General features: G+C 46.9%; 1 protein-coding gene across 2 annotated transcripts; it reads left to right on the top strand.

Annotated features, from left to right (window-relative positions):
- Positions 1 to 198: 198 nt before the first annotated feature.
- On the top strand, positions 199 to 24,758 carry TFAP2B (transcription factor AP-2 beta). 2 transcript variants are annotated; one of them, XM_068557705.1, is made up of 7 exons: positions 199 to 279; positions 4,681 to 5,139; positions 9,878 to 9,938; positions 17,438 to 17,657; positions 19,206 to 19,324; positions 21,458 to 21,599; positions 24,458 to 24,758. In XM_068557705.1, the coding sequence occupies exons 1-7, from the start codon at positions 199 to 201 to the stop codon at positions 24,756 to 24,758; spliced, it is 1,383 nt and encodes a 460-aa protein (XP_068413806.1). The 2 variants fall into 2 exon arrangements, with proteins under 2 accessions (XP_068413806.1, XP_068413807.1); XM_068557706.1 differs by lacking the exon at positions 199 to 279 and adding an exon at positions 3,453 to 3,479.
- Positions 24,759 to 25,924: the final 1,166 nt, after the last annotated feature.

Here is a 25,924-nt window from a genome sequence, read left to right on the forward strand (position 1 = left end):
TGCATCTAACTCCTGTGTGTGTAATAATGTTTTTCTCTCAGCTGAGGCTTACTTCTCCAGCCTATTGTTTGAGACAACAGATATAAGTTGCGATGGGAGAGGAGCGTCGGATTTGGTGTGTATCCCCCATTTCCAATTATAGATGGATCATTACAGACAGCGGAGTCCTGAGAAGCCAGACATCTGCTCCTCACATGAATGCACTCACCTCCTAGAGACAAGGCTGCCATCATGCTCTGGAAGCTCGTGGAGAATGTCAAGTACGAAGATATCTATGAGGTGAGCCTACACCCCCGGTTGCATCTTAGAGCTTTGCAGATAGAGAATTTGAGCTTCTTGACACCCCCCAACTCATCTATATTTTTAAGCTATTTGCTCGTAGATTTCCCGTCGGTTTTCTCAGCTTTCTCCAACTTTTGGAAAAGCTGGCTTGGGGAAACTTCGCTATTCTGAAAAAGGACTTTAAGGTGGAAATCTGACTACTTTAACTTAGGAGATTTCTCTTTTTTGTTGTTATTTTATTTCTTTCTCTCTTCGTCGCCCCCCCCCTTTAGGATCTGATGGGGAACAGTGGTGCTAGTGAATGTGGGCAGAGAAAATAGAGACTGATAAAGGCAGAGACTCTCCTCGTTTTGAGTGTGGGAGAGAATTAGGTTTTCAAGCCTATTTCGTAACAGATTCGAGCTTTTAATTTTTATTTTCAATAACATTTTTGAAATCGATAACCAACGGATCCCAGTAGAGGACGAAAATATAGAAGGAGGGAGGTCGATGGATAGACGGACAGATGGATAGATGGATGTAGAGAGAGCACAAGCCAAGGAGCCATAGCAGACAATTTTTTAATTTTCTTTTTTTTCTCGTGTTTTGCTTCTTTGAGAGTCGGGGCGTTCAAACCACCCCATGTCTGGGCATTTTTAACGAAAATTTCTGCCCGGGTTGAGTGCGCACCGTTCTTTACCGCTGAGGCCAGGGAGACTCGGGTGGAGATGCAGCCCGCAGCCAGGCGGGAGCCTGCCTCCCCGCGGGCGGGGCGCGCCGGCCGTGCACTCGGGTCTCGGGCGCCGACGGAGCGGCGGGGCGGCGGGGCGGCGGGGCGGCGGGGCGGCGGGGCTGCGCGTGGGCCGGGCTGCCGGGCGGAGAGGGGACGGCGGCCCAGGACCGCGGAACTTCGCTCCGAGCTCACCAGCCTGGGAGTCCCCGAATTAGGCGTGAGGGGAAGCGGGGAAGCGAAGACCCCGAGGAGACGTCGAGGGAGGGAAGCGGGAAAGAAAAACTTGGCGGAAGGCGAAGAGAAAGGGGCAGAGGAGTAAGGGACCGGGAAGGTAGAAGCTGGCGAGCGGGCAGTGGCTGGAGGTCGGAAGGAGGGGAAGTCGGAGGGGAGGGAGGACGAGAAGCCAAGTCTCGGGCGATCGGCGCGGGAAGCGCTCGGTCGGACGAAGCGGTCGCGATGGGACGCAAAGAGGATCCCCACCCCGCGGGGGACACGCCATCCCGCCGGCTCCGGGACGACTCCTGAAAGCCGGGCGGGGAGCCGCCTTGCGGACGCTAAGAATGGGCCCCTCCCGACGCCGCCGGCCCAGCCCCGCGACCCAGGCTGCGGCTCCGAGGAGCCCGCGCGCGCCCCGCCGCTGCCCGGTTGAGTTTCGCAAGCAGCGCCCGGCGCCCGCGCCAGAAGCCTCCCAGCTCTGCCCAGCCCCGAATCCTGATTTTGGGGTGCGTGTGCGTGTGTGTGTGAGTGTGTGTGTGTGAGAGAGAGAGAGGTGAGAGGGAGAGAGGAGATTCGTCTTTCTGCGGAATGATGATTGGGGCTTTCCTTTCCTCTTTGTGGTTGTGTATTGACTGTAACGAAGAGCCGCGCCTCCGCCTGGTGGGGTTTGTTTCTGTTCGGCCTCCTCTTCCTTCTTTAACAGGCGGGATAATGGTCTAGTCGAAGGAGCTAGAACTGTCCTAAAGAATGTGAGCGCCCGAAGTGGGCTTGGTACGGGCGGGGAAGGGGCCACGGTGTAAGTAGCTCAGGGTATACAGAGAGGGACTTCACTGGGTTCCGAAAAGTAAGCAGGATAAAACTCGTTCTAAGAGTCTGGAAGGTAGACTGGCTAAATGGGAAAGGAGGGAGGGAGAGAAGAAAGCAGGGAGGGAGGGAGGGAGGGAGGAAGAGGGAGGGGTGGAGTGGAAGAGGGAAAGAGGGGAGAATAAAGGGGGAGGGAGAGAGAAGAGACCGAGAGAGAGAGAGAGAGAGAGAGAGAGAGAGAGAGAGAGACAGAGAGACAGAGAGAGAGAGAGAGAATACTGCAGGTATTCCTATCTGCCTAATTTTTCTGCTCAAAAAATATAGGAGAACCCGCAGCGCGGTGGAAGGAGCCTATTTAAGTCGGGAGAAAGGTTGAACTTTAACAGAAATGGCAGTTAGGCCAGTTGAACGGGTTCCTGAAACATCCAAAAAGGTTTTCTGTTGCCCCTGGCTTTGCCTGGAAAGGATAAGTTTAGTGTACTTGAAGATTGATTGCATATTTTTTAAATTGAAGTAAAAAAAAATCACAGACTGCAGGAGCACTGAAGAGGGAAAGGCTGCACGAGGGATGGAAAGCCCCCATCTCGCCTCTATCCTTTAATAAATAAGCATAATCTCCAGTATGCGTGAAAGTCTGCAAACGTCACTGTAAACAACCGGGCCCACCGGTTTGCTTTGCTCTCCCCTCCAAAGGAGGAGGCAACGCCTTTTTATTTTGTTTTTTAATCTGCACACGAAGCACCTAGGGCGATCCATTCTTCCCATTAGGAAAGTCCCTCTCCAGGAACCAGAACACCTACGTTCTGCACAAGTCCCCAGCGATGCTCTCTCCCTCACCGCCTGGTCCAAGGGAGCAGGGGCTGCTTTACGCGCGTCCCCGGCTCAGTTAATTGAAGTTCTGCCTCTTTCCTGCTAAACTTTTTCCCCGGTCTGCCTTCGCCAGCCCCCTCGTCTGATTACATCTAGTAATTCTCCACTGAATGAACGTCATTTACAATAGTAGGGAGCTCTGCGCCCGCTGCTGCTTCACGCTCCATTTGTCCTCCATTCTCCCTTTAAAGTACTCGTGTAATATTAATAGTCATGAATATCAATTATTATGAGGCGGTGTAGGCAAGCGGCGGGAGGAAGGGGCGCCCGAGCAGTCTGAGCCCAGCTTCGGGCGGAAGAGGACTGCTTCTGGAGCCCCGAAGAACCGCAGAAGAAAAAAAGCCAAAAAAAACAGCAAGAGACCGATGAACAGCTCTGCGTGTGTGTGACAGGCGACGCCAATCTCGTTTGGGGGGGGGGGTAAAAATTTTTTTTTTTTTTTGATGGCTTGTCCTGGAAACACCTCAAGCTCGGCTCCTGTGTCCAGCTCGTTTCTCTGCTGGACTCCTTGATTTTTTTTTTTTAATCATTGTTTGATTTTGAGCAGTAACCAGGCTTTTTTTTCCAGATGTTAGTCCACACCTATTCATCCATGGTGAGTTTGGATTCACGTTGTACCAGAATTGCATGCTTCCTCCTCTCACTGTCTCTCTGTCTCTGTCTCTTGTGTGTGCGTCTCACTCTCTCGTCTGTCTTCCTTCGAGCGCCTTTGGCTTGGTAATTTAGCACCATAATTGGACGAGGCTGCAGCTGCTTCTCTGCATTGTGTGTTCGTCTGAGCTCCATGAGTCAACTGGGGAGGGGGGGGGAGGCCGAACAGGAAAACTTTTTATTTGCCATTGCAGTTTTGAAATTTAGGTGACTATTTCTCCAAAAAGAACCATGGGGACTTTACCATGGCATTTCCACAGAGGAGAGGGAGAAACTCACACACACACACACACACACACACACGCGCGCGCGCGCGCGCACACACACACACACCTCCCCCCTCCCCTTTCACTGAGTTTAGCACTCCACTTAGGACCAGTGCTAAGTTGTCTGGGCCTTTTTTTGTTCGTTTTTTTTTTTTTTTCCCCCTCCCAACCCCAGGTCCTTCATCTTCACTCCCTGGAGTAGGACAGCAATAGATATATTTAGAAAAGCAGCCTTAGAAAAACTCCTGCGAACCACAGTTCAACTTTAACAGGGACTCAGGATATGATTTCGAATGAGATCCATTTCAATCAAACACTACATAAATTATTTAATTCCTCTTGGGGAGGGAGGGGGGACTGGAAACTCAGATCAGGCAGATTGCTGGGTCTCCTGGAATGACCAAGTCGTGTGGGGAGCTCCTGGTCAGCCGGCTGGGTTAGCAGGAGGAGCAGCACAACCAATAGTATGAAGTTTTATTTGTCATGCTTTGGACCTCTGGAAGAGTTAGGAAAAAATAGTGTAAAACACCCAGAAGAGCAAATACCCCATGTCAGAATCCTGTATTTTTCATTAGGGAATTGAGAATCTCCCCCCCCCATACACAGTTACTTTACCCTCACCCCTTTTGCCGGCTTTGCACCCCAACAGAAGGCTTAGATGTTGGTTAAGTGGGTGATTCTCCCCCTTTTCCCCCCCAAAGCCTCTCATTTGGAATTGCTGAAATCATGTACCCTCTGAGTCAGCTTGGGAGTCTAAGTTTCAGACTCTTGCGTCCCCTATCCTGGGAAGAAGAAGATGCCGAAGGCGGGCTTCTCCATTTGTCGCTTGTATTTTTTCCTCCCCTTCTCTCTCTCTCTCTTTCTCCTCTCCGCTCCCAGGACCGGCACGATGGCGTCCCGAGTCACAGCTCACGGCTCTCCCAGCTGGGCTCGGTGTCCCAAGGACCTTACTCCAGCGCCCCGCCGCTGTCCCACACGCCGTCGTCAGATTTCCAGCCGCCCTACTTCCCGCCCCCCTACCAGCCGCTCCCCTACCACCAGAGCCAGGACCCCTACTCCCACGTCAACGACCCCTACTCCCTGAACCCCCTGCACCAGCCCCAGCAGCACCCCTGGGGGCAACGACAGCGGCAAGAAGTGGGTTCAGAAGCCGGCTCTCTCCTGCCCCAGCCTCGGGCCGCCCTGCCCCAGCTCTCGGGCCTCGACCCCCGGAGGGACTACCACTCGGTCCGCCGGCCGGACGTGCTCCTGCACTCAGCGCACCACGGCCTGGACGCGGGCATGGGTGACAGCCTCTCGCTGCACGGTCTCGGCCACCCCGGGATGGAAGACGTCCAGGTAATGGCACACAAACAAACAGTAAACGAATAACAAATGGCCCCCGGGAAGGAGGAAAGGCGGGGATGGACAGCTGTGTCTCCTTTGGGGGACGTACACCACACGTACGTAACTGTGTGTATACGTGTATGGCTCTCTAGTGGCGACTTCTGGAGGTCCGATGATGAAAGCTAGAAGCACTAGAAATGAAAGAATGAAGGAGAAAAATATATGTGTTTTGCTAGTTTAGGATCATCAGAATCAAGGCTAGATGTGTTTGTCTTGCCTTAGCTATGCGACTCCTTCCTGTTCTCTTGCGCTTCGTGCGAGCAAGCTGGGTGCCCTCCCCAACCCCCCCGCTCTGCATGCCCAGTAGTGGGCCTGGGCCCCCTGACATGGCAGGTGGAGTCCTGACTGCCCGAAGCTACAGCATGGAGGTGCAGGGACCTCTATAGTGGTTCTTGCTGGATTTACAAAGACTTTGTTAAGCATGACAACGCACATTGGAAGAAAAACATGTGCTATTTTGTCCAAGCCAGGTCTTACTTTGAATGTCCCATAAGCTGTTGAACCCTTTTCCAAGATAATTGAGTTCCAGGGTCATCATATGAGAAATGGAAGATTTGTGGGGAGAGACCCAGAAAGTCATAATTCTGTTTGGGAATTCATGAGGACACATATGATTTTGGAGATTCTTTTCCCCCTTTGGACCATTAAACAACTGTGGAGCAATGTTCTCCACATCCCTCTCCAGTCCTCCTTTCCACTAATACCCTCTCCCCAGTGTCACCACCCCAGCTGAAGAGGCATCATATGTTTGTTTCTTAAAAGGCTCCAAACACTCCCCCACCCACTCACTATCCCATCTGCAACCTACACAATGGAGCCTGATTTGGTGGAGAATACATGGTTAAACTAAACAAAGAAACATCAAAGAAATGGTTTATAAAAACTCTCTGGGTGATTCTGAGCAGGTCTCCTTTTCCTCCCTAATTTACATAGTCTCCAGAAAAGATAAATATGGTTGAAATGTATTCAATGGATCCTTCGGTCTCATTGGCATGGTTGTATATATCATGCATCATTATGGACATACCTCTGAAGAAAAGGAAAACAATATGGGAAAGGGAAAGGGTGCATGAGTCCTTCCTCTTTACCTTGCTGAAGAAAATGTATTTTGAACAGTTAAAATGTGGGGACAGAATTAAATGCTGTCTGTGTGTAGTCTATGATGGTTTACTGCTTTAAAGGAAATTCAGTTATTTAATTTTTCCAAAAATGACAGAATCACCTGAGTTGTGGCTGGATTTACCCATAGTCATAAGAATGGTAGTTTTGTTGATTTAGCTGACCTTAACTGTCCCTGTCTGAAGATAATGCTCATTGCAGAATATCATATGAGAAAGGAAATATTTAATCTTTTTTTTTTTTAATGCGTTGGGGTAATATGTGTCTGGGGGGGGAAAGTTTTTAAATTAACCTTTCTGGGTACGGTTCAAAGTGCTAGATGATGAAAGTGGATCAACTCATCAGCGTTGCTGTTGGCGACGCTGCACTGGCTGTGTCACCACGCTCGGCAGGCCTAGTGGTTTAGGCGACCGAACCCAGGGATTGCGCCCAAAGAGGGAACAGATTTCTTTGGTTTTAGTTTTTAGTTTTTTGTTTTTTGAAAGAGGGAATCGTGAGAGGTTTGGAGTGTTTGGTCAAATGCAAGGGGCCAGAGAAAAACAGGGCCAGGTCGGTGTGCATTTGGGAGAGCACCCTTGTCCGAGTTGTGGCCGGAGCTCAGACCCGGGAGGTGGACAGAGTCCAGAGCCGAGACGGCGCAGGCCCAGGGCCCTCGCTGCTCCCCGCCCACCCCACCTCTCCCCGTTCCTCCCCGGATGCGTCCCAGCATGTCGCCTGGCGAGGTGGGGGGGCCCACGGGACTTTCTCGGGTCGACCCTCACTGCAAGGGGTCGCGGGGGATACACTCCACGCCTGTCCCAGGAGGGGAACGACAGGGGCTGGGGCGATCTCTGTCTCCGCCGAGATGACAGGCGTCTTGAGGCCGGGGTGTGGTTGACGTGACACGGGGCAGGTGACAAAGAAAGACAGGGCAAGAGATGGACCTAGGACCAGACCCTAGAATCCAGAGGCTCTGCCTCCTCCGTCCAGTCCCGGAGGATCCACTTCTGTCTTAGGGATCTGGAACTCGGTGGGGGACGGCGGCTAAAGTTGCAGGAGCTGACGGCGGTTTCAGCGTTTCGCGTTTCCTGCAGCTACGGGATGGGTGGGCTGCGCCCCACCTGTCTGTAAAAGGGACCAGGGGTGCCTCAGCCTGGACCCCAGTCACTCGTTCCATCTCAAGGGCCTGGTGTGTGTGCCGGATCCCCCTACGCAATCCAGCCGCGGATCAGGCAGATCCCAGGGCGCTGCCAGGCCGGGGGCCCTCACACCCAGCGGTCCTCACCTGGCCTAGGGCTGGGGGGAGATGTTGTGTGACCCAGACACACACGCGGGGCCACCGCCCCGACCGTGAGAGAAGCAAATGAGGAGAACTAATTAACCAAATGCTTCTAATAATTTTTTAAATGAAACTATAAAACCCTGTCAATTTCTATTTCAATTTACTCACAGGGGCTATTAAACCAGCAAATCGCTGTTTGGGTTCTGGGTATGCTACATTCTACCCATTGTGTGTGTGTGTGTGTGTGTGTGTGTGTGTGAGCGCGCACGCGGGGAGGGGGGGCAGTGTTTAAAACTCAGAAAAACAGCATCAGAAAGAAAGAGAGCGTGAGGTGACACCTAGTATTTTGTAGCTTGTTTAGTTGCTGTGAACACCTCTTTCCTTCTTCCGATCTTTGCTCTGTAACCTTTACCACCTAAGAGTGTAAACATATAAGGATGTTAAGTCAAAGCCCCTACAAACACACACACACACACACACACACACTCTCAAACACACCCTAGTGTCTTAAAGCAACCCCTGGTATCACTTTTAACTAAAGAAGTCTAGTAATTACGAGTCTGAGTCGTTTTTCTGAGCTTCTGCATGCAGTCCTAATTAAATCTTTACGACCCTCCCTGTGACGATTAAGCGCCAGCATGCTGCGTGAATATCCTGTACAAAAACCCAGCAGGCGTCCGTAATTAGATAGAAAATCAGACAAGAGCCTTCTCATTAACTACCACAACTACCCCAGGTCGGTGATGAGGCGTATATACATATTTACGTACCGACGTGAGGGTGAGGTGTGGGCGCTCACGGTCCGGGGCCTGTGAGATCGCGGGTCTGCCCGCCCACAGACACAGGCGAATATTTCTGTTCTGCGTGGACACGTCGCCACTGTAGACACGTGAGCACAAAAGGCGTGAATCTTGTGTGTGCGCGCCCGTGTGCATGGTGGGGTCTCCTGGGAGCTCCGAACAAGTTACATGAAGCATTTTTCTTTTTTCTTTAAGCTTTGTACTATTTCTTAAGTTGGAGATGGCATGTTGCGACATGGAAAATGGTCCTTACGGAGAATAATTTTCCCCATCTTTCTGAGAACAGAAGAGTGGCTATGAAAAACGAAAAGAAACAAATGAACATGACCTCTCCATGATTAGATCATCTCGTTTCTAATGTGCTGCTTGTTTGGGGTAGACAGTCTCTTCCTTGTGATGAACACACGCCCTGTCTGGGGATGCAGCTTGAGTGGGTGGGAGGTGCTATCTAAACACAACCCCCCTTACAAGCCCTTTGCTTTTTACTCCTCTGTAGAGCGGGTGACAGATTAGTCCAAACGTAGGTGTCTAAGGATCAAGGAAAGCAGCTGTACATGGCAGAAAGGCCTAGCATTGATTTTCTCTGGGGAGTAGGGGGGAGGGAATCCCCTGCCTTTGGATGCCCTGGGATGCACGGCTAGAACCCTGTTCTGGTGCATCCTGACAGTAAGAATATCATTCTAACAGCTATTTCCCCTCTGAAATGCAGCCAACATCTAGGGTCGAAACTTTCCTTCTCTGGGATGAAAATGGCAAGGAAGGTGAATGTTCTTTGCCATTACCCAGGTGCTGACTGGGAGATCCTCTGTGTGTGTGTGTGTGTGTGTTGGTGCATCTGTAGTTACTGCCTTCCTAACAGGTATGCTTCTTGCTGGGTAGCAGAGGTGGCAGGGTTGGGAGGGGGAGCAAATTGTGCAGGTCCCCCCAAGCGATTGTCCTGCAGCAGAAAGCTCACCCAGCACAGGGATGTGTGTGAGCTGCAGTGGGTGTGCGGTCCTGACAGCCTGCAGACGTGTTCCTATGTGTTGCTGTTCGCATTCCATTCCAAATTGCTCAGACTTTAATTAAAATCCTATAATGTAAACTATTATGTATTTGTAAAATGACTCTGGGGTTAAGATGCACTGGGATAGCATAGAAAACAGAAATTGCTCTGACTAATATTGGTGAAAATCTTTCAGTGCTGCCAGATTTTCACAACTCATAAGAGCAAATAATATAAAAGTTTGTGTCTATGTAATATCTATGTTTAATGTAATAACTAAACCAATCCTGCATCCCAGATGTCTCTCACAGTTTCCTTTTTCCTCTTCTTCCATTGGAAGAATTTATAATTTGGGTGAATTTCATTTCTGTGTCCATTTGGAGGTAATAATGATAATAATAAAACCTCCCTTTGTGAATTAATATAAATGGAAATAACAGCAACTCCAGTTTGGAATGACATGATTTATGAGTGTGATTCTTTAATATCCAGTCGATTTGAATAGTGATGTTTTTATATTCACAGTCAGTTGAAGATGCCAATAACAGCGGCATGAATCTATTGGACCAGTCTGTCATAAAAAAAGGTATGGATTCTTCCCCCCGCAAAGTAAGCAAAGTTTCCTCTGCGTTCATGTCTTTATGATGAGTTTTCACTTTGAAGGATTTCATTATTTTATAAGACACAAATGTTTGTTCACAATCATAGGACAGCGGCTATCTGGATGAAAATGCCTGTTGGGAAGAAGGAATGGGGGTGGGGGACCGCAGGGAGAAACCCGGATGAGAGAGACAGAGGAACAGAAACTATTGCCATTTTTCTCATGGTACCTTCGCTAGCAATTCTAGATACATTGTAAATAATTGAACTACCATCACGTATGGAACTGGCTGGGAAACACTGCTTTCAAAAATATGCTATAATTATTTCATTGATAATTGGAGTTTGTTGAGCTAGACCCTATGCCATTGGGGTAGCTCCTTCTCTTTTGGCCTTTGTATTTGATTTTTGGGGTGGTAATTTTGTTCCCAGTTCTCTGTGTTTTATGAGTTGTTTCTTCTGATTTTTTTAAATTGTGCTAAATGTGTTGCTAAATATGCTCTTCCTGAGAAGCTGAGCCGGGCTCTGCACATTTCTCAGTCTTCCTACATATGCATTCATGATTTAGTGTGACTGTGGAATCACCCCATACTGTTAAAGGGCATGTGATATTAACAAATGTTTGCAGTCTCTTGTACAGCTGTAAGCAAAATAATTAACTAATTAAACTAATTAAATGTAATTACAATAACTCATTTCGGGCGTATTGCAGCTGCTTAATTTTTCCCCCCTCTTCTCTGACAGTCACTGAGAGAATGCCTGGCGATTAGGATGGCTGCTGAAAGGCCCGAATGTCATTCACATGCCACAAATTTAGGAGTTTGAATGTGTAAACAGTGCAATCTTTAATTATCACAAGAACTGGTATTTGGAGCTACAATTTTAACTACTGCAACCTTTTCTTATCGATGCTGGAGAAGGCCTGTCCTTCTGTTTGGTGTCAACAATCCCTAGCTGCAGTCACTTCTGATTCATTTGAGCCAGATGACATTCACAAAAACAATTAAAAGAGAAAAAGATGCTTCAGAAAGTAATGCAGAGTCAAGCCGGTAGAATAGGAGGGTTGTGAAGGAAGGATTCCAAACAGGGTGAGGAGTTTTCAATTTTCTTCTCTCACAAAAGCAGAAAAAGTCGCTTTGAGAGGTGGGAGGTGGGAGGCAGAAGCTGTACCTGAAATGATGCCATTTGGCTTTGGAACGTAATATCCCCAAGAAGACTAGTAGGGTTTGGGGCAAAACTATTTTAAGTGTTGCTCCAAACATCTCTCCTGCTCTTCTTTAGATAGTATCGTTTCGGTTTTTAATGCCAGGGTTTGGGTTTGCTGGGACACTCAGGCTCGTGCTTTGACTTGCAACTGCGCTGACAGCTCACTTTCACCATTTCCTCCTGGGTCTTCTCTTCTGGTTAATTGCTGGTTGATGGGAGGTGGGTATGGGGAGGAGGAGAGGCGCTACTTCATTGGCTCTCGTGGTTTCTTTTCTGTTTTAGTTTCCGTCCCTTTTCATGGAAAGCTAGAACCCCTTAGCTCAGGGTTCTGTATCCTGGAAACAGCGTTGGGGCTGGCTGTAGGGCATGCCCAACTGATGACCAATCAGAAATGTTCTTAATAGCCAGGCCAATAAAAATACGTGGAACAAAATGGAGCTGAAAATATTCTTACATGTGGGATGCTTTGGTTTCAGGGCTTGTATATGTTTGTCAGTGAAATGTGAATATGTATGTATATGGGTATCTCCAGGAATAAGAAGAGGAGAATGTTGACTAATGTCACTGGTTCTGTTCTGGAAACGCAGAGTACTTTTTATGGCCCCCCAGAATCTTTTTTAAAAATGTGCAGCTTAAAGCATCTAAGTGGCACCCCAGTCATTTTATTGATTTAGGGAGTGTGGTATGAATATAAAGTGTGAGGTCAATTCCATTATTTACTATTTCGGGTATTTGCTTTATTACATGATGAAAATATCCTAATATATTTTTATCTTTAGAGAGCCATGGGCAAAAGAGGAATAAGTGGTTGATTTACTTTTCTAGATCACTGTGAACCACTTAAAATAAGGTTATGGGTTCATTAGCTCCTTCCCTGCCCTCTGGTCTCCCGTCTTTGCCCCTCCACCACCTTTATGAGGGATGACTCCCAGAGATTAATTTCATAAAAGAGGAGGTGAGAACGTTTCCTGAACTAAATATTCTAAATTTCAACAACTGGCAAGGGACTACCTTGCTTTATTTGTTTTCTAATGGGCTTTTAGAGAGATTTAAAAAATTCTACCTTATTAATAAAAAAGGCAGCAACTGGCCCAGGTTTACGTGTCTCTGCTTCTGTGTGATGTATTGAAGGCGGCAGACTTAGACATAAAGGATATATGTCTCTGTGTGTGTGTGTGTCTCTCTAATTATGGAAGGTCTCCCTCCTAAAATTTAACCAGTCCAATTTTCACCCGTGTTGATATCACCCCATAGATTGTAGGTGAGCTGTCTTGTTATGTTTGCTATCTGGGCTTAGCTGACATTTCTGAAGTAATTTAGTTAAGAGGAAATGAGTTGTTCCCAGTAGAGAGAGCAAACGAGTGGAGTGAAGGTAGCCAGCGTGATAAATGGCTCTTTCATTTGAAGATCTCCAGAGCTCGTTTACGGCTAATTTTCTGTATTGGCCCCCTTTGAGCTATTAATGCAATCGGCAGGGACGGGGGCCCCTCTCCTCTTAGCTGCCCCATTAGAGCTCCCATTAAGCCAGCGAGTCTCAACTCCACGGCAGGAGTGGGGGGAGTAATGAAAGGTGCTTTTTAAACTCTCCTAATCTAAACCGGCAGAGGGTGGTTAATACGATTTGAAGGGGGCTGGTCAATGAGCAATCAATAAAGTAATAATGAGAAGGATTCGGTACATTAACAGTCTAAAAATCCAACGAGACATTAAAAAATCATTCTTAACTCTCAGTTCCATTAAGATTAGGAATCTGGGCTGGGAGGGGGCAGGGTGGTGCCCAGCTCACGTAAATGATCACTGCCACCATCCTACAGCCTAACCTAAAGAAGGCTCACCTAGGCTTTCAGAAAAAGTTTTTGGTGCAATTAGAGGCCAACATGCAATCGGCTTGACACCTTAGATAGCAGAAAAGATGCCGGGATTTCTTGGAAAGGCCAGAGTGGCTGGAGTCCAAGGTCCAAATGTTGTGACTGTGGGGCATTTTCCTTGGTCTTAGGGATATCCTGTTTGGTTAGTTTCAGTTCAACCTCCGGTTCTCTCCCACTTTTTGCCCGTTAGTTCTGGCCCCTTCCCCACATAAACACTTTGATTGGTGTGGATTTTCTCTGGGTGGGGGGAGATACGGAAATTGCCAATTTCAATTACAAGGGGTTCTGTTGGGATTCCTCCTTCTGACCTAGGAGGTAAAAGCACCCAGAATCTGTCGGAGCCTTTGAGAAGGGTATGAGTTTCCTCTCAAATGGAGAGGTTCACATTTCCAGAGCTGACTTGGATCCCAATTGGTATTTATTCAACTAGAGACCCTCAGCTATGTTTCCAGCCACCCAGGGAGTAATCAGAGTTCATAGAATTTCAAAGCTGGAAAGGTTAGACATTCTTCTCCAACTCCCATCCCCATCCCCCGGTGTGGAAACTGAGACAGAGAGAAGACAAATGATTTTCTCAAGGTCCCACACATGGAGTAAGTGATGGGACCTAACTCAGTTTCCAGCCTCTTAGGCTTTGCCCCTAAAGGATGCCAACACTGGACATTTGTAATTTTTTTTATGTTCCAGCTTTCTTTGTGGGAATCCTTTTATTTTTCTTTCCAGGATTTCGGTGCTCACATTTATACACATGCTTTTATATACATGTGGAATAACATTTAGCCTGCAGGTAGATGAGAAACAATGCAAGTATGAGGAAAGCGGTGATCTGCTGGTGAGAAGTAATTACTTTAAGCAATGCTCTACCTCTTGTGGCTTCCTGGTGTAGTTTCCATATTTAAGTCCAGGTACATTACAGAGGGACTTATGCTTCCATCTATTAGATGGGTTCATTTCTTCCTTCTCTCCCCCCAGCAGGTCAGACCCACAGAGGACCTGCCTCCAGTCAAACACAAAGATCTCAAAGCTGTGATTTCATACTTAAGTTTAAAGAGTAAAGATGAAGAGCTAACTTATTAACCCTTTGGCTCTATAGAGTCCACTAATGAATAAGATTTTCTCCAGTTTTCCTTCGTCTCTCTTAAATAAAACTCCAGTCCTTGTAATGAAATATTGATCGGGTTTTAAACCTTTTTTTTCTTCTCCTCCCATATAATGCAAGTTTAAAGAGAGGGGAGCAAATTTGGGAGGTGTTACGTCCAGAAGTTGACCATGCTATCCAACTTAGAACTGAAGAGGGGGGGAAAAAAAAAACCTCCCAGTTTTAATGTATGCACAGAAAATTGTAAACATGTAAAGAACTGAAAGCTTCACGCTGAGTTTTGCTATGCTCCATTTCCTTACCATTTCCTGCTGTCGCTTTAAACCTATCTTAGTCATCTCTGGGTTCCGTGTGGGCAGGAGGAGTGCACTCATAATTACTAACAAATCAACCGGGCCCTGTTGCTCCCTGGGTTTATTGATAAGCTGGAGGAAAGCAGAAGGGAAAGGACAAAGAGAATAAAATATGGGGTTAATCAGCTGAGGAAGGCATGTGTGAGAGTGGTGGGGAAGGTAGATGCTAACAGTAGGACGGACTTAGAAAAGCGTAGGGACAAGAAATATGTAGAGTCTAGTCTAGGGGACCAAAAGGAAGGCCCGGGTGGGAGAGAGGTTTAGAACCTGAGGATGGGAGAGTAGAGGGTGCAAACAAGATTGATACTTAAATTAGAAAATAGAAATATAACCTGAAGCACCTCTGCTCAAATAGTCTTGGTCTTTGAGGGGAAAAAACGAGGCCACCCTCCTCTTCCCCCTCCCCCTAGACAGCAGAGTGCTGAGGGGAGCTGACTGGGTGGGTGATATTTAGGTGATAATGTATATGCAAAAAGGTACAGCCCTTGGGAGGGAGCGATATACATTCCCCAAAGGAAATTGCTCTTGTCTGGTAAATCAGGCAATTAACAATAGTGAAATGAGAGGGCAGGTTATAAAATGTCTCTATAGACCTAGCTTTTCAAGAGATTTGGCGCCTGGGACTGTGAAAAGCGGGTAAAATTCCAGTTCTCAGGAGATACTCAGTGGATAGTCTGGGAAACAGGAACTGAACTTACTATTTTCAGCTTAGTGCTAAGGTGTAGGGCAAGCCGTTAAAATATTCTTTCTAAATAGTATTTAAATTTTAAAATGTTGCTGAATAGCAAAGATGAGAATTTTTATATATTTTATTTCTGTAGTTCATACCATGTTAAAACTACAAAGGGCCATCTATATTTTGGGGAAAAGTTTTTCCAGGGTTACCATGATTATATATTATTTGCTTATAGTGCTTGACTATGAATCTTAAATATAGAAATCAGGACTGCAGTGAAAAAAAAGACATATTAAAATAGATGTGGATATTGTGCAAGATAATTAAATGACAGGGTGTTCCCACCCCAATCACTGTTTTTTTAAGTAAGTCACTTAAATCCATATTTTACTCAAATTTAATTAATACACTTCAAATTTGCATTGGTTCACTCTCAAATGAGAAGCACTTCGCTGATGAGACTATGATGAGGAGAATCAGAAGGAAGAAAGCCCCCTCTGTAACTCCCCACCACCGCCGTGACAGGGCAGAAGATTCACTCTGTTACCTAACATCATTCATCTGCCCTGAGACAGACTCTGTAGACAGATCCAGAAATCCCAAAATGTCTACTAAGAAGTAGAAAAAGGGAATGCTTCAGTCTTCCCATCCACTTTCCTCAGAAAGCCCTTTCTACAGGTGTTTGAAAAGGGCCAAATGCAATTCATAGTAAATAAAAGATCTGGGACCTACCTGGATTTTAGGAGTCTCTAAATAATCATGGAGGTCTGAGTGCTAGGATCTGTGGTAGAGAGAGTAAGCTGTTTCAAGAACCCTCAGGGCGGTTAGTCTGTTCTAGACAAGGGAGGTTATATAACTTATTTTGTGTGTGGGGTTCTAGGTTCCAGATGGTAGAAAGAGCATATCTTTCTCTTACTAGAATTATAGAATGAGACAGAGTCTTTATTAAAGAGGGGGAATGGTAGCATCCTTTTTCATGCCAGAAACACTGCATAAATCCCCTGGACTGGTGATCACCAAATAGTGCTTGAGGGGCTTCAGATCCCAATGGAAGTAGCTAAGGTGTAGGGCAAACCAGGAGGGGACGTTGCCTGGCCAGTGGCTTCTAGAGCCTGCAGAAGAAAAATGGGCATCAGCAGTGTAGAAGTCCAAGGGAGCGAGACTGCCAGGGAACTGGGAGGCTGACCTTTCACTGTTACTCATTCCCAGCTCATTCCCAGCCTCTGGTTCTATCAAGCGCCGCCTCTTCCTGAGGTGCAGATGACACTGAAACACAATTAAACAGAAATACAGGCTGAAGAGACTGAATGCGCCTGGGTAGCAGTGGCAACCAGCTGTCAGCTCTTATTAACTTCCGCATAAAACATACCTTGAGTGCGGTTTGTTATCAATTACTTGCCGAAATGAAACAACTGGGGCAAGGCAAGACCGCTGCTCACATGAATTAGAGTGATTGGTTGATTGATCAGGGCACCTGTTGTAAATCATAACTGCTCCAAACAATCACCAGCCGGTGCTTTACATTAATTTGTAAACAAAATTCATGTCACCGCAGAATTGCTTTCACTGGAGAGGAGCATTTGGGTTCCTTTCTAAATGAATCTGTTGTTAGGATGTTGGAAAGAATGGGGTCCACTGTAGAGAAATGAGCAGCTCTTTTGGGCCCAACTCCCCCGTTTAATGGTATTATTACTTGGCTGTTCTTGGGCAGGGTGACAGATGGTGCCCACCCTCCTGATCCTCGCCAGTGATGACCATAGATTTGTGTCCAATAGGAGAGGAGGGAAGGGTTCCCATAAAGACCATTGGTATTACTATTTTATATCATTGATAGGGATGATCACCTTCAGGCTTCAGCACCAAATGTGATTATCAGGAGACAGATGAGGACACTAAGATTCAGAGATGTTTAGTGAGATGTTTAAGGTCACACAGCCAGCACGTGATGGAATCGAATTTGCCAGGTTTCACAGCACAATCCGAACTCCTGGGTTGCTTGTTTTTCTTGATTTGTGTAGTGAGCGGGACAGCGGCAAGCGACTCTCACATGTCCACACGCATGGGGTAAGTTTCCAGAGGAGTGATGGCTTTTGCATTTGTTTGTACACAGTGCTCTGAACGCACCGCAGAACCACGGGAACAAACACTTCCTCCTGCAGCTTTCCGCTTGGCGCCTGCCCTGTGGCCTCGCCCCTGCGCACGCAGCGACACATTCTATCGGCCGGTCACCAGGATCGAAACCCGGTCACCTTTATGGCATATTTTTTTTTTCTCCCTCTCTAGTTCCGGTTCCTCCCAAATCTGTGACTTCTCTGATGATGAATAAGGATGGCTTCCTGGGAGGCATGTCTGTCAACACCGGTGAGGTGTTTTGCTCGGTCCCCGGCCGTTTGTCTCTGCTCAGTTCAACTTCAAAATACAAAGTAACTGTGGGGGAAGTTCAGAGACGGCTGTCGCCCCCCGAATGCCTCAATGCGTCTCTCCTCGGCGGCGTCCTCAGAAGGTAACCCCCCGTATCAACCACTTTTTATACTGCGCGGTTGCCTAGCAACCGGATCCCTAAGTGCGTGCAGCGGCCGCTAAGTGCTCCGCGCGACCCCGCACGCGCCGCCTCGTCCTTCCGCTCACCTTGCGGGCCTGGGAACCTTCCACTTTCACTGCCCGGCACCTGGCGCCCCTCTCCCCATCCCCAGGACCCTTCGGGGGCATTCTCTACCTTGAATGGGACCCACGACCTAAACTTACCTAAAACAGGAGTTTCATGGAGCAACCCCTTTCGTACCTGCAATGTACTCTAATCTCTACTTTGTTTGAAAGTGCACTTGGCGGCCGACTAAGTTGGTCCTGTCCCACTATTGCATTGTGCCCCGCAGTTTGAAAAGCTTTGTTCTAGACTTGTGTGGCTTCCTTTCTTCAGTACCACCACCAGTAATAACAATGACACCACTTTAGAAATACTGACAGTTATTCCTTGGGACCATTCATATGCTCCCCGATATTGGAGAAAGACAATCTTATAGACTCCTTGTGGAAACTGGGGAAGGAGGTGGCTTTTATCTTAAGATTCAAAACCTCCCCAAAAGTCCCTGCTAACGCCTGAACCCTTTGGTTAGTGTCCCTGATATGAAGGTGACATTGCATGAGATGAATTTTTCAAGTTAGCCTATCTTGGGGGTTGAAAGTCCCTTTCTTTCCTAAAAGTGGCTGGGTGAACAGTACAGCAAGAGAGGTCAGAGTAACTGTTTTTTTTCTTGTAGTTTTGCTCAGACCTTAGCACATAAAAGGAGGATCGTTGGGAAGCCCTAAGGGTGTGACCCACAGACTTTTCTCACTTTGAGTCCTTTTGCTCTGGTCTACTTTGTAGTTCAGTTTTCAACTGAGTCCTTTGAGCCCCACAACGTGGAAGTTGCTTTCAGTCACCCCTGGGCATTGATGGTGGGTGTGTGAAACTTACTATGAGATTAAGTGAGATAATCAATATGAAGTGCTTATCACATAACTAAACTCCCTCTAATGCTAGCTTTAGTGTTATTATGATTACCATCGTCATTAGTTTCATGTTTCAGTCTTCCTTCCCCTTTTAACCCAATTCCATTTTATAGCAACTCTTGACCTCTTCCTCTCGAAGCCCATCTGTTTCAGACCAAGCCTTCTCCTTTCTGAACCACACAGTTCTTTCCCTTTTTTTGGCAAGGTTGTACTTGCCCGGCTTCTGCTCACCTCACTGGCTCCATGACAAGGAAAGAGCTGGGCTTGTGAATGTGCAACTTCTACCTTCTCTGGACCCACAACCTACACCCTAATTATTCCCATCTGGTATCTTTTTTTTTTTTCTCACCAGATAAAAAAAGTAAACGACTCAATTTTTTTTTAATGCTCTGTATTGCAGAAATTAAGCAAACCTCAGCAAATAACCAAAAGGAAGAAAAAAAAATGTGCTAACCTCAAGTTAAAACCTCTTCAAGCTCCACTGGGCTTTAGCTTGCTAAGTCTAAACTTTGTTTCAGGAACACTCTGAGGTTAATCAGAATGTTAATTCTTGCAATTTCAGAGCCAAATCGAAAAATGGGGGGAGATCTTTGCGAGAAAGGCTAGAAAAAATCGGTTTGAATTTACCCGCGGGCAGGCGCAAGGCAGCAAATGTCACGTTACTCACCTCCCTGGTGGAAGGTAAGCAAGACGTTTGGCCATTTCACGAAGTGGTGGAGCTTAACTGTCGGCTGAAGGCTGACATTTTACATGTTTTATGATTAACTGGAAATCATTGCAATTGTTGTGCCCTTTTGAGTTGGATGTCAAGCGATTGCTTGAGAGAAGTTCAAAGGTCCTTTTACTTAGAGGGAGCGGCAATTGTCCAGAGGCCAAGGGACAATGCAAGGGTCCCTGAGCTCTTGAGAGTGCTCAGGTCTAGTCTCCAAGCCAGTGCAGGGGTCGTCTCTGCCGCCAGGTGCAGAACATGGTGCCTGAAACACCCTCTGTATGAACTCCTGCAAGAGTAACTCTGTAAGAAGCAATGCATTCTATACCCCTTCTCCTTCCCAGATTTTACCTCTGAATCATCAGTAGTAGAAAACACATTGTCGATTTATGAAACTATTGTTGCATTCATGACCTCTAATGGTTATTGTAAAACTCGTGTCACTCCCAGGGCCCCTATCTCCTGCTGCTTACCTGGGACTATTGTTATTGAAATATAGCTTTATAAGGCCAGTGACCTAGGAAAAATATGGGGTGGGGAGTGAGGAAACATGGAGGGGAGTCGTGTATGATCTTCACTTGTGAATTTAAAGGCCCATACTTATAACAAGCACACTCTAATTTGCTCATCATTTTGGGATTGCGGATGATATTTATGGTATGTAATAAACAGGATCTTCTCCACAGTCTAGAACAAGAGGATCTGCATTTGAATCTGTGGGATGTGGAAGGGATAGGAAATAGAGCCAGATGGACCTAATGGAGGAAGTTGTAGAATTTTCTCTAGAGTCTAACATGTAGGTCTTGGTTTTTTCTTCTATTTCTATGAATGTGATATTATGACACTCCTGTGGGGAGTTAGTTTTTAGAGGAGGGGATCTTCGAATATTTAGGCAGCAACCATAAAGTCATCACATTTACAGGCATTGCACTTTGCTATCTTTAAGGCAAAGTTGCCTGGCCCAAACTTACCCCCAGGGACAGCGGTCACTAAATTTCTAGACCACACTTATTAGTGGTTGACTCTTAGCCTGGGGGTTTTACTTTTTGCCCTTTAAGGTATTGCTAATATCACAATCTTCATTTGGAAAAGCAGTCAAAGCAATTTCAGCCCAAGACAGGGATTTAGGTGGAAAAGGAAGGAAACTGGAAAACGCACTGAAATGCCAATATTCATTTGGCAGTTTTCAGCGTTATGAGTTGCTGTAAGCACTGTACCTGAAGTCTTTGGTTACTATGCTAATGATGATTAAAAGTAAGTCATGCTCCTTAAAAATAACGTAGCTATGGGATAATTCAACATATCTCTTTTTCATGTCGGGATCTTCCCTTGAACCCCGAAGGCTGTGCTTTAAAGGGCAATCATGCTTGATTCGAAAGGGGCTTCCACATAAGTTAAGGAATCTTTCAGCTGTCCGGGTTTTCTATAGCTGCTGTGTCACCTTTGTGCAGTAGAAAGTCCTTAAGTAAGAGAATGATGGCAGGAACCACTGAAGAGGAGAAACCTGAAACCTAACTGGCAGGAAACTGACAAGGAGAATAAATATTTCATTGCTGGTTAGAAACGGATCCATATACGATTTACATATTCTTTAATATATGTGGACATAGACACACAGGGATCTATATTTGTATATATTAGTTATTATAGGAAGATACAAAAGATAGGAAGACTTTTAAATTTTATTTAAAGCAGGTGTAACAGATGCTTTAAAAAAGAAAGGGGGAATCTGGCTTGACTATCCAGCTCACTGTCTATCTAGGTGCAATTGTAAGGTAGCTCCTGAATGTCTGCCCACCTTTCCCTTAAGACAAAGCATGGGGTGTGGGGGACCTGAAGCTACTCAGGGGATGTCTAGCTAGGACTTGGCTGGAAGGATGATCAGGGAGAGGCTGGAAAGAGCGGCAGGAACAAAGTTTGTTCCATCAACGTTAATTACGGTCTGAGAACCATGTTTAGTTTGGGCATCTGTCTCATCTTTGCTATTAACCCTTAACAGTTGGCCTCTTTTGTAAATAATAACAGAATTGACCAGGGAACGCCTCCTGCCCTTGGGATGCTCAGGGACTGGGTGCTGATTATTTCCTCTGCGGTTGTGTTTTCAGGAGAGGCTGTTCACTTAGCTCGGGATTTTGGGTACATTTGCGAAACGGAGTTTCCCGCCAAAGCTGTTTCTGAGTATTTGAACCGGCAGCACACGGACCCCAGTGACCTGCACTCCCGGAAGAATATGCTGCTGGCCACCAAGTGAGTGTCCTGGACTCGTGGTCCTCATCCCAGACTCCCAACCTGCGGAGCCGCCTCGCTTGGGAGGAGGCGGTGGGAGCGGCAGCGCAGACTTCCTCCGTGGGGCAGGGAAGTAGCTCAGTGGTGGAAAGCCCGTGGATCGCTGGCTAGGGAACCCTCCCAGCTCCGCCCCCCTCCGCACCCCACCCCTCAGCGTTGATTATGGGCTTCGTATTTGTGTGTTTTCTCTATTTCCTAGTTTCTGAGAGGGATGGCTTTATTAATCCGAATCCAGGCTTTTTACAATTCATATCCCCAACCCTGGGGATGGCAGGCAGACCTTTTCCGGTTGGGTCCCTGTTCCAGTTCTTTCCTGCATCCCTGGATGCATATTTCTCCGTGGGGTCCACATCTCCCTGTCCTATCCACACAGCCACGCGTGCTCGCTCAGGGTGTCTATATGTCACCCACGTGCACCCATCTCTACCCGCAGCTCTAATTACTCTCTTTCCAACGTTGCTGTTTGGCATCTTCCGCAGACGTAAAATTTACTACAACTCCAGAGGGGAAAATAGTAAATCTCTGGCTAAATTTAGGTCTAGAGCTCATTTGAACTTCTACAGTGGGTTTTCTATTTATTTGATTTACTCCTGTCTTTGGCTTCGATGTCATATTGCTGGTGTTTTATGGCCGGCTCAGGCCTGAAGTGGGCGGTGCTGCGTGCGCCCGCACGTTTCTCTCGCAGGCGCGGCCCAAACAGCGGCGCTCATTTATTTAGTGCTGGAGGACGTGGTTTGTTCCGTTGACAGCGTAATTTAAAGAAATATGTGGAAGGCTGAAAAATCATTTGCTCAAATTTGTCCAGATGTTTTTGAGACGTGATTGGAATTTGATTGCCCCTTTCCGCAGGGTCAAAAAATATTAATGTCCCAGAACTTTAATTGCTTACAGACCCTGGTTTGGGCTTTGAAGATTTAAAATGTTTGACTCTAAGCATTTGTTCTCCTCAGTTCAGCATTTCCTTTTTTGGCACTTTGGTAATGAGTACAAACTTCAGGAAAGCCTTTAACCATCTCTTCCAACGATCAAAACCTGGCACCCACCGTCTTTTTAGAAGGCTTTCCTCTGATGTACCAACTAGCAATATAATAGATCTTTATCAGTAAATTGCCCTCCTACCCCTTGCCCTGGTGGCTAGTGGCAGGGGAACTGTTGGTGCTTTATAAAAGAGTAAAGGTACTTTGGGGAAAAAATAAAACTAAAGTGGATAAATTAGATGACAGGATTCCACAAACAACTCTGTGGTTTCCCTAAGGAGTGCTTGTGGCTTCTCTTAGGCCAGCACTTCTTAACCTGGGGGGAGTATCAGAATCAGCTGGGAGCATTTTCAAGATAATTATTTGTGGACCTAGCCCCAGGCTCCCTGAGTGGGAATCAGTGAGGGTGGAGGCCTGGATGTGTGTATTTGAACCCCACAGATGATCCTGAGGTATCTCTGACTTAAGAACTGCCCTATTTAGGTCAGAACTGTCACCCATTTCTTCCTGGTTGGAAGGATGTACGTATGCATTTCGAACAGCGAAACGAGTAGTGAGAGGATGCCTGGTAGTGTCCTCTACCCATCAGCCTTAAAACCAAACACCTTTTCTGGCTGCTGCAGGTTGGGGAGGAGGTATTCTCCGTCTAATTTGGCCATTTCTCCTCCTGGGAGTAATCCCCTGGGAAAAGGTGCCCCAGGGTCACTGACATGGGCCTCCAGGTATCTGCCCTATTCACCTGTTGGCCAGGCCAGGTGTCACCAAGTGTCAGACTATCCCAGGGAGGCCTGTGATTGGCGTTCTGTAGTTTTTCTTTTCTCACCACCCTGGTGAGAAGTCTGCCAGCCTGTGAAAGGCTATGACCTTTGGGATGCCATACCGCTGACCACAAGGTGAACCAAGCCATTGGACCTTCAGGGCTAAAATCCTTTTGTCCACCTCCTATATTAAACATTTCTCAAATAAGTTTAGTCCATAGTTAGGCACGCAGGATTTCTAAGGCTGGGAGATTCCTCTAAATTGTCAGTGCCTTGAAATAAAAACCTTCAACAATAGAAATCTACCCTCCCTGGAGTCTTAACCATCTACCTTTAGGTTTTATTTAAACAATGTGGGAATCCTTTTATATGGACAACAATATTGTTGTACAAAGATCTTCGGTAGCCTATACTTTAAAAGAAAGGGAAAAAGGGGGGGGGTGGTGGTGGTGGGAATACTTCCCTTCTCAAATACTGCAGGTAAACAGCTTTTTGCTTTGAATGGAATCAGCATTCTCTCCTGGAATAAACAGTTGCTTGCCCTGGGCCATGCAAGGCTCCAGCAATCTGCTTCTGTGCCAGGGACAGGCTTGTGGCCCAGGGCCCTAACTCTTTCCCTGCTTTTTGAGTCTGATCACCAAGAGGTTGGAGAGGCAGGGGAGAGGAGGGGGAAAGGGCTTTTAGAGGAACTGTCAGGTAAGAGCTAAAAATTACTGAAGATTGCAAATCAAACGCTAAAGCCTAGCACATTTCGCAAAGCGGGGATTATGCAGTCCTGGAATGAAGGGGTAAAGACGGGCAGGGGGCGGAAAAAAAGGCCAGGCTTTGGGATGGAAGGGGTGCCTAAAGTCCCCACCCCCGCTTTCCTTCCAGTCCCAGCTGCTCTAGAAGGGGGAACGCAGGGAAAGGAAACAGAGCGGAATCGCCCACATTAGCCTCGCTCTCCGGCTCTCCGGTGACCGGGCGCCTCTGGGCTCGTGTGAGCGTCTCCTTTCGAATGTCAATGACAACGACACTGAGGGTGTTTTTTGTTGTTGTTGTTTTGCTTTCTTATTGTTGTTGTTCCTCTCCTGCCCCTTTGCAGGCAACTTTGTAAAGAATTTACGGATCTGTTGGCTCAGGACCGGACGCCGATCGGAAACAGCCGGCCCAGCCCCATCCTGGAGCCGGGGATCCAGAGCTGCCTCACGCACTTCAGCCTCATCACGCACGGCTTCGGCGCCCCGGCCATTTGCGCCGCGCTCACGGCCCTGCAGAACTATCTCACCGAGGCGCTCAAAGGCATGGACAAGATGTTCTTGAACAACACCACCACTAACAGGCACACGTCTGGGGAAGGCCCAGGTAGTAAAACTGGCGACAAGGAGGAGAAACACAGGAAATGAAAAATTAAAAAAAAAAAAAAGGAAAAATGTTTTAAATACAAAAGGAAAACAAAAAAAAATTTAATTTTAGCTTTAAAAATATTGGATTGGCTTTGGAAGAATTATATTAGGTAGAATACACATACAATCAAAGTTTAAAAAAAAAAACAAAGCTAAATAACTTTAAAAAAAAAAACAAAAAAAACTTGAGGCGTACCACGGAGCAACAGTATCGGTTCTCAGTGTCTATTTCAAGATACACTTGGAGACAACCGTCCGGATTTTCCACTTCGGTTCTTTCGAGCTTAGTAATACTGATAATAAAAAGAAAACCATGATTTTTTTTCCCTTTGGAAAATAAACATAAGACTAAACGTGAGAAAACTCTAACTTATTGGAAGAAAATCGGAGAAACCTTGTCGGTGTCAGTGCTTTGAGAGCTGGTTGACTGAGACGCACGAACTTTTTAAATTTTTAATATATTTTTAGGAAACTCTCTGGCAGTCCCCGCCCTTCCACCTCACCTCGCCCCTCTCCCAGCCACCCTTTTTCTACGTTGCCCTCCCTCCCTCCGGCTGTCACGGGAATCTTCCGGGATGAAAAGGCGTGTGGTTAGCCCTCTGGTGCACTGTTGCGGTCCCCTCGGTGACCCCGCCCCCGCCCCGCCCTGTGTCCTTAACTCAAGGGGGCCCAACTCCCGGGCCCTTTGCTTAATTAGGGAGGGCGAGGGCGGGCGGGGCGGGAGGCCCTCGGGGACGCAGGCGGTGGCTGCAGCTCTCGGGCCGGCTGGCCGAGGAGAGGCTCCCGCGGCCGAGGAAAATTCGGACCAATAAGTTGATTCAGACTCATCAGTTCTTTTCCGAAACGTTACTAGTTCCCAGCCTTGCCAGCATCTGCCTACAGAGCATCTTGCATTTGTTATCATATTTGTGTCATCTACCAATTTTAAGAACAATAGTAAAACCCAAACACAATATGAATACGTTGATTAGTATGTAATTCCTTCGGAGGGGTATGTACCATTTCATTCTCTTCTGTTTTCCAAAGCTTTGCCCGCATGGTTTATGAGCTTCTTCAAAGAGGACTTGGGCTTCCTACACAATCTATAAGGTACAGAGAAAAAAAAAAAAAATTCCGATCCCTTTTTAATCAAAGCCTGTGTGTCAGAATTCTGCAGGTGCACTTCT

The sequence above is a fragment of the Eschrichtius robustus genome, chromosome 12 (assembly GCF_028021215.1).
Source record: "Eschrichtius robustus isolate mEscRob2 chromosome 12, mEscRob2.pri, whole genome shotgun sequence".
Classification (NCBI taxonomy): Eukaryota; Metazoa; Chordata; class Mammalia; order Artiodactyla; family Eschrichtiidae; genus Eschrichtius; species Eschrichtius robustus.

Excerpts from the sequence above, each read along its gene's own strand:
- TFAP2B (XM_068557705.1), top strand. The coding sequence starts at position 199 with ATGCACTCACCTCCTAGAGACAAGGCTGCCATCATGCTCTGGAAGCTC. Across the intron at positions 17,658-19,205 it reads CTCGGCGGCGTCCTCAGAAG|AGCCAAATCGAAAAATGGGG; the intron begins GTAACCCCCCGT and ends TTGCAATTTCAG. Across the intron at positions 21,600-24,457 it reads AATATGCTGCTGGCCACCAA|GCAACTTTGTAAAGAATTTA; the intron begins GTGAGTGTCCTG and ends GCCCCTTTGCAG.